Source organism: Amphiura filiformis, chromosome 7 (assembly GCF_039555335.1).
Source record: "Amphiura filiformis chromosome 7, Afil_fr2py, whole genome shotgun sequence".
NCBI classification, from domain to species: Eukaryota; Metazoa; Echinodermata; class Ophiuroidea; order Amphilepidida; family Amphiuridae; genus Amphiura; species Amphiura filiformis.
Genome location: NC_092634.1, coordinates 19,511,169 through 19,520,287, shown reverse-complemented (window position 1 = coordinate 19,520,287; position 9,119 = coordinate 19,511,169). Strand labels below are relative to the sequence as shown.

The following is a 9,119-nucleotide window of genomic DNA, read 5'->3' as shown; positions in this document are numbered from 1 at the left end:
TATAATAGACATTAGTTCATACACGGTGTGAATACAACTTTGCCTAATTTTGTACAATTCACCGATATCTAATGGCAAATGTGAGCAGATTTCAGAGTAACATGAAGAAATGACATGTTTATTACCATTATTTCACAGTTTTGATGAAAAGTTCCTCCAAATTCATCCGGTAGATATCGAGTTTCTCACCCTACTGGTGTGTTCCTCTCAGGTTTCAAAGAGGAGGGCGCACTGTAAATTCGTGGTCTTTACACTTCAGTGGTTTAAAATAAGAAAAGTCTCAGGTCTTTGTTGCAGTGGCATAGCTGCCGGGGGCAAGGGGGAAATTGCGTATTTTTAAGAAAGCGTGTAATAGAGAATTTGTGGTATTTGAATATGCAACTTTGCAAAGTTTGTATGCGTCGTGTACTTGGGGATTTGCCATTTGGTCTAATACCATTTGGTCTAATATCCATTTCGTCTACATCCATTTCATCTAAACCCATTAGGTCTATATCCACTACGTCCAATAATCATTTGGTCCTTTAACCATTTGGTCCGATAACCATTTGGTCCGATAACCATTTAGTCTAATAACCAATATGTCTAAAACCATTTAGTCTAACAACCATTTAGTCTAATACCTATTTGGTCTATAACCAATAGGTCTAATAGCCATTTGGTCTAATACTCATTTGGTCTACAAACCATTTAGTCTTACAAGCATTTAGTTTATTAATAAATAGACGAAATGGTATTAGACTAACTGGTTATTAGACCATACGAGTATTAGACCTAACGGTTATTAGACCAAATGGGTATTAGACCAAATGGTTATTAAAGAAATATTAGACCAAATGGTCATTAGACTATATGGTTAGTAGACATATCGGTTATTAGACCAAACAATATTAGACTAAATGGACATTAGACTAAATGATTATTAGACTAAGTGGCAATTAGCCTTTCTGGTAATAGACCAATTGAATATGGACTAAACGGGAATTAGACGAAATGGTATTAGACCAAACGGCAATAGACCGTGTACTTTCGTCGAGCTGCAGCTGAATAAGGAGATGACAATTCAATTAAATGGATTTACAATTTTAACGAAAACCTACCCTTTTAAATAAACTCAATTAGTAGCATTTTCTTTTCTGATAATTATTTTACATGGATTAAAATTTTATTAAATTGTAGGCACCTGTGTGCTCTTTATGCAGCACTGTGTACTTTCATATGGAACTGCAGCTATAGGTAAAATAGTACAATGCAATTAAATGGAATGACATTTAAATGAAAACATACCCTTCTTAATCAATCCAATTAGAATTTTCATTTCAGTATGAGATGTTCTAATTAACATATTTAAACATGCCTTTTAACTTAGCATTAATGAACCAGGTGCGTACTTTCATCGAGCTGTAGCTAGTTTCAAAACATGACAATAAATATCGAGTCATATGCACTTTCAAAGTCTCAGTTTGTGTAGCTATTAAGTTATGGTAGAAGAAAATCACATCACAAAATAATGAGAATGGTGGTGAAGTTGGTCTAACGAACAGTTTGGTAACATGTTTATTTGTAATACTCTTTGTAATAATGTAAAATTTTCTTAGAAACAACAAGTTTTTCCGTATAATAATTTACGCCAACATTTGGAAAAATCATAAATTAAAAAATTTAAATATAAGTTGTGAATGTAATAAATTCATCAAGGATAAAAAATATTCTCTCACACAACAATACTATACTCAAATAAGAATATCATTAGTCATGAACTAGAGCAAACTAACTCATTGGGATCGAATTATTTAGTGATACAACACTCATAGCTAGAATGGAGTCAAATGACTCTCAAAGTGGAGTAAACTAGCTGCCACACGAAAGAGTAAGTTGACTCTACCCGTGGAGTCATATTATTGACTCTAACTGCGGAATGTGTACGACGTGGTAGTTATTTGACACTGACTTGCAAAATGAGTCGGACCTGACTTTCACTACAGAGTCAATTGACTCCAATTGACTCTACATTCATACACAGTGTATTGCTGAGGTAGCAGCCATTTTGCATTTATGCTGTTCTGAATGCTGGTCAAATTTATTATTTATTATTATTATTATTATTATTATTATTATTATTATTATTATTATTATTATTATTATTATTATTATTATTATTATTCGCACGGCGTATCATATCTGGGTGTTTAAAAAGTGTGATGTAGCATTTTCATGTTGCAGGCTAACTTGGTCTTGAGCAGGAATTCCACAGGAGAATTAATCTGACGGTGAGGTAAAGCTAATAATTGTAAGCTTAAATTTTTGTATCTGTGATGAATTGTTCTCACCCATAGTGCAGTTATACTGCACAGCAAGCATGATTCGACCTTTGCAGTACTTGGTTAACAGGAAATTACTCCAGCAAAATCAATCGATAAAGTCTAGTCTATCCTCCACATTGAATGATGGACTGCACTTATGCCCAAATATGACACTTGCCAATCAATAATCACCCACTTGAAATCCCCTGACTCCCTGCACTGACTTAAGTGGACAGATATGGGAGCTGTTTTTGCTGTTACCTGTCATTTACATATCAGGGAAGTACGAACATTTGCAGATATTTTTAGCCTACATGTAATGTATACATTATTCTTGATTGACAACAAGTACAAAAAATATCCGTCAAGTGGTTTAGCTTTAATGCCCTTCGGAAGAGAGTGGTCTACAAGTGAGTGATAGTCACTAAAAGTTGCATGTCGTGCCCTTCCTTACTGAAACACCAAAGTGCGAATATTTCCAAATATCTAAATTAGCTAAAAATTTAGGACATGTTACAAAACTATATTTTCTAGAATTTCAGAGAGTACAACAAATATTGGCCGGTTATTTTTCACACAGTGACGTTAACTAGGCAATGGCCTATACCTCTAATATACACTGTTTGTAGAGGTCACACGTGAATGGTGAGAGCACTGTGTATGGTGTATAGGAAAATGAACAGTAACTGCAGTATGCATGATATGTTCGCCTCACTGGCCTACCCATTAGCCGAGCATTTGAAAAGTTTGGCCACAATATAAGCAGAAAAATGGTAGCATGAAGAACAAGACCTTGTATTCGGCCAGGAGGGTGAAAGTGCATAGGAACAATGCCGGAAACTACGTCACGCTATTGTTCAACCTAGGATACATCATTCGCCATTTTGTAAATATTAACGCATGATCGTTGATTTGACATTTCCACCGGATAGGCTGTGGATAGCGTAAGAGCATGCTTTGACCATGCTTTGACCATGCGCAAAAAAATAATATCATGAAGATGTTTAAGATTGATTCATAGATGTTTCAAAAATTACCGTCATATTGCATAGATTCACCAAAGAATGGTTTGTTAAGTACTATACTTATATTTAGTAATTGAAAATCGGGAGAATTTAAAGAAATCAATGTTTTACCTGTCGGTATTACAACTCGTGAAACACATTACTGATGTGCCTGGGTGACCTAAATCTATTAACCTTTGACGTTTCCTCTATGAACTCTAACCCTCCTGCAATATGGCGCCTATTGTCTAGACCTAGGCTACATCTTCCGGTTTGGTTATGTAACCTAGGATGCTTATCCCTTCATATAGATCCCTGATTCGGCAAGCATGGGAAGCCCCATTGTGCTCCTCATAGTTCACTCGTTATGGCTGATCGATTTCAATTGTTTGGATCCCCCTGCACATCAACTGATTATTCTGAGAGAAGGTTTTTTGATTAATATCAAATATGAAGTGAACACCATTTCCTATTTGAAGAGCTCTGTTGCAAAAGCCCTTACACCCACCTCAGGCTGAAACTGGGTTATTGGCATGACATTATAGTGTGGGTAACAATACACATTTGGTGCTTGTTTGACCTTCATACTACCGTCTCTTCCGGAGATATCGTATATTTCCTGTTTGGGAAATTTTAGGGAAATTCCGGAAATCTGAACTTTAATAGGAAAATATTTTTGATGTATATAAATAGTAGCCTTGAATATTCTTTAACTATTAAAACCAAAAGGTACTGTTTTAGGGTCACTATGTTTGAAAAAATCTTTGTAATTAACCAAAGTTGTAGCTTCAGAAATGCTCAAAAATGGCATTTTACCGGATATAATTAAAAATTTATGATTAAAAAAGTAATTTCAATTCGTCTTTTTTGATTTCGAAGGCATTAGTCAAGTTACATAATGTAGTTCAAATAAATGGGGTCAAATTTGATTGCAAAGGTGGTTTCTAGAAATGGGGTAAACTTATTTTGTTCCAAAAGACCGTACATCCACAAAATGCGTTATATAAAATTAATAATAATTAAATTAAATAGGAAGGCTTGATAATTGTACCAAACCTATTCTTTTAGTTTTTATTCATCAACAGTTTATCCAATCCAAATTGAATCAAATCGAACAATATTTACACAATTAAAAAAGCTGCTTTTCTCACAATGTCAAAAGGTGGATGTGAGGGATTTTGCAACAAAGCTCTTCATTTGTGCGCAGGTGTGGGACTGACTATTGGGACGCAGATGGAACTGTAAACGTAATGCCAATAAACTCGCACGCACCTGCTCTTGTCAATTGATGATGGGTGTAGAACCAAAAAACTAGTCTAATTAAATCTATTTCGTCAAAGAAGATCAATAGTATGAATTATATTAAACACACATTGAATGATTTTTATTTTTACAATGAAAATGTTCATAATCGGTGAAATACCAACTGTTCCATTCTGAAGAAATGTTCCATTTCGACGGTGCAGTCCATTATTTCAGAGAATAAAGCCTTTATGCGTTATTGACACCATACTTTAGAAAGTACATGGCAAATTTTCTCACCATCGTTTTATGATGATTATTTAAAAATATCTCAACATATCTCAATCTTACGGATATTTACCAGGTCAGTACTCGCACATTGTGTGTGTTTGCAGATAAGCCTCGTCATTTTTGTCTATCTGCTGGTCAGTCTGGGTCAGATTGATTAAATTGAGAATTCAGATACAAAATCAGATAAACGCCATTTTGGAAACGCCAACTTTTCAAAATAAGGCCACCAACATGTACCCCATAATGCTAGCTTTAAATTGACACCATACTTTAGAAAGTACGTGGCAAATTTGTGAACATATGACCAAAAGTAGCTCATATTTTCTTATTATTTTCTCTATATTTGACTTGCTATATTTGCCTGTACTTGAAATTGAGATAAATGGATATCTCTTTTTGCATCTGACCTTAATCATCAAAATCTGAACTTTAAGTGTTGATGTTTGTACTATACTTATCCGTAATATATAATATTATTTAGCCACAATCCGCATTTTTAATACAATAAGCTTTTCTGAAAACTAAAACTAGCAGCTTCTATTAAGGACATATTATTAATTTCCAAACAAAATTGTCGACGCTTCTTTAACAAAATGGTCTTTAATTACCATGATGATTTGGTGAATGTGAAGTCAGTTTTGGTACTCGTATTGGTATTTCTGTTGGTTGTCTGGTGGATGCAGCAGCCACGCAATTTTCCACCAGGACCATGGCGTTTCCCAGTCATTGGTTTCGTTCCCCAGCTGATGTGGTCTATGGTTTACAAAAGAGAAGAAATGCATCTGCTAGCAACACGTCTGGGACAGAAATACGGGAAGATTTGCAGTTTTGATTTATTTGGACTAGTGTTTGTGGTCATGAATGATTTTGATATCATAAAGGAAGCAAGCAATAATCCACTAAATAGCAACAAAGGATTCAACAATGAGTTTGAATACAAAATGTTTGGCAGTGTGTGTAAGTAATACAAATTAAAATATATTGTCTTATGCTGAACAAAACAATTGTTAGGTCTGAAAGCCCATGGCAGTTTAAAAAACGAATGCGGAATGCGTTTATTTTTTTTTAAAGATATTTGTTTTAAAACTTATTTTGAATTTAGATGTAATTTTCGAGTGTTGAAAAGTACACAGCATAAAATTTGTAATTTGTAATAAAGCTTTGTAATTTGAGAACCACCCGTGTTATTTTATACATATTGCAAATCATGAGCAGGGACATGAAAACTAAAATGTTACCATTATTACTTTTAATTGCTTGCAGTTCATTCGTATAAACACATGGCCGAATACAGGAAATTTGCTTTACATGCTTTCCGAGGATTTGGGATCGGGAAGCGCAGCTTTGAAGCTAACATCACAGCGGAATCTGAGATGCTCTCCCAGGAGTTAGACGTTCTCAAGGGCAAACCTTTTAACCCACACCAGTTCTTCATCAACTGTACAACAAATGTATTATTTGCTGTTGTGTTTGGAAGGCGTCACGATTATGATGATGAAAACTTTCGATATCTTACTGATTCCAATTCCCGTGTAATGCACCTTCTTGGCGCGGGCGCGTGGTCTATCATGCTTCCAAAATACTATCCAAATAATGACACTAAAGAAATGTTACATCTTATCAAAGATATTCTTGATTTTGTGGACAAACGTATCGAGGAACACCGGGACATTTTCGATGTCGAAAACGCCAATGATTTCATAGACGTATATCTAAAAGCAATAGAAGAGACGCCGAAACCAGATGACCCCTTTTCATATCTCCAAGAGGATAACATGCGTGCTCAATTGTATCTGCTGTTTTTAGCCGGAGCTGACACCACGTCCACGACTTTAGATTGGTGTTGTTTGTACATGATGGCATATCCAGATATTCAGAAGAAAATTCAAGAGGAAATGGATTCAGTTATTGGCCGCAATCGACTACCACAAGTTTCTGATCAAGAGCAACTGCCATACACCAGAGCAACCCTTCTTGAGATACAACGTCATGTCACTTTGGTACCACTAAGCGTTTTTCATTCAGCCAGTGATGATACCTCTCTTCATGGATACCGTATTCCGAAGGGCGCGACTTTAGTTTCAAATCTATATGCTGTGATGAGAGATCCTAATATGTTCCCAGAGCCTGACCAATTTAAACCTGAAAGGTTCATCAATGATGAGGGAAAATATTTTGAAAGAGAGGAAGTTTGTCCTTTTGGAGTCGGTAAGTAAACAGTTTGTATACTAATATGCTTTTAAGCTTACTAGTATATTAAAAATTATATATTAGTAATTAAAAAATTCACATATAGGGGCTAATTATTTTCGGAAGGGAGTCATAAATGTATCGGTGCACCAAGTTGATTTTGCACAACCCCCTATATGCATAGTCGATCGATACATATCGTTGGTTGCAACACATAGTGGTGTACAGTGATTTTTCCCAATTTTCCATTTCACATAGTGACGTATAAGTAATCTATATCCTATAATAGTCATTCTTTTTAAAATATTAATGATACAGTTTAATACTTTCAACCTTAAACTTTCATTTTAAATGGATTCGGTCCATGAGAGAAAACAGTGTCGTATCGACTCCGGGAGAGAGAGAAGGAATCCATACGATATGCAGTACCATACGATTATTATCAACAAGCTTCAATATACTTGTAGCTGTAGCCCGTATCCCAGAATCGTTTTTGACCTCTCGAAGGCAAAGCAATAAAAAGGCGCTGAAACAGTGGCGTAGCAGCAGGGAGGGACATAGAGGGCGCAATTACCCCTAGCAAAAACTCTCTATTTGGGTCCAGCCTCCTAGTGCAGGGAAAAAAGAGAAATGAGGGGAGAGAGGGAAAAGAGAGGGGGAAGGGAAGAGGGAGATGGAGAGAAGGAATCCATACGACATGTAAGGCTCGATCACCCACCTTTACACAGTATTTTTGAGTTTGCAAATGTGGGTGACCGAGCTCTTAAAATCAAACATATAAAATATGTACTAGTATTTAAAATACGTATATCGTTTTCTTACAGGGCGCCGCATCTGTCTTGGTCAGACCTTGGCAAAAATGGAGTTGTTTGTCTTTTTTTCATCTTCTTCACCGCTATTCACTTGTCAAACCAGACGATACGCCACCAATAACCTTCAAAGGAACATACGGAACAACATTTGCACCAACACCATATACTATCAAATTTGATCTCAGAATGTAAATGTAATCTGATATCAAGAAATTTGATATAGTTCCCTTGGTTATCACGTGAAAAGAAGGACACTCCGTTAACCATGGGGATATTTCTGGCATGAGGCAAAATAAATGTAAAAATACCTCCTCTCTCTGTTAATACATGTGACACATAACTCAGTTGTGCCACTCACACAGAGCTACACAGGGGGCATATGGGATCAAAATTGTGACTGACCAAAGATGAGGTTTGGCACATCAAAGATTAAAATGAAACACACGGTTAATGACATGGCAAGAAAAGAGCATTAGGCTTTGGAACCCATTCACTATGAGCGAGGATCACCAGCAACCCTTCAACATCTTTGCAATCGTATTACTGCTGCATTCGCAAGTATCCGGCGCACAAGGAGGGTACGCAACGCAAACAATGAGGACCAGGCTGAAACCTGTATTCGTCAAGGAGGCAACCAAGTAGAGGGCACAGTAAACTTGCTTCAAAAGAACCGCCCTTTGGCTACCTTAGTCCCAAACGACTTATGTTTTAAATAAAAATTAAATATAATAAAAAAAAAGAAAGAAAGAACGAAAGAAAGAAAGAAAGAAAGAAAGAAAGAAAGAAAGAAAGAAAGAAAGAAAGAAAGAAAGAAAGAAAGAAAGAAAGAAAGAAAGAAAGAAAGAAAGAAAGAAAGAAAGAAAGAAAGAAAGAAAGAAAGAAAGAAAAAGAAAGAAATATAATAAAACAAAAAGGCATAAATAACCAAGAAAAAATAAGTAATTGCAAGTACGAGGAAAGGTCAATAATATCCCGCATCTAATATATATATCCGCTCATGCATGACTTTGATGACTGTTAATTATACGATAAATACAATTTTGTACCTTTGTCTTTCAAAACACACAACAATTAGTATTAGAGTACATTTAATTACGTAATCTCATTTGCATAATGTCATTGCTATATGTACACTGACAATTGTCAACATTGGCGGGAAATATGAATTGTATTTGAGTAACGTGTAATAAAAAGAAGCATAAGTAAGTACCAAAGCAGTTTACAAGCCTTATTTTGGTATGAGGTAATTTGAGTATATACAATAATTGTGAAAGAAG

The 9,119-nt window shown here is 35.5% G+C and overlaps 1 protein-coding gene across 1 annotated transcript; it reads left to right on the top strand.

Annotated features, from left to right (window-relative positions):
- Nucleotides 1-6,106: 6,106 nt before the first annotated feature.
- Nucleotides 6,107-8,508, top strand: LOC140156298 (cytochrome P450 2U1-like). Its single transcript, XM_072179276.1, has 2 exons — nucleotides 6,107-7,048; nucleotides 7,855-8,508. The coding sequence occupies exons 1-2, from the start codon at nucleotides 6,121-6,123 to the stop codon at nucleotides 8,019-8,021; spliced, it is 1,095 nt and encodes a 364-aa protein (XP_072035377.1). The 5' UTR covers nucleotides 6,107-6,120; the 3' UTR covers nucleotides 8,022-8,508.
- Nucleotides 8,509-9,119: the final 611 nt, after the last annotated feature.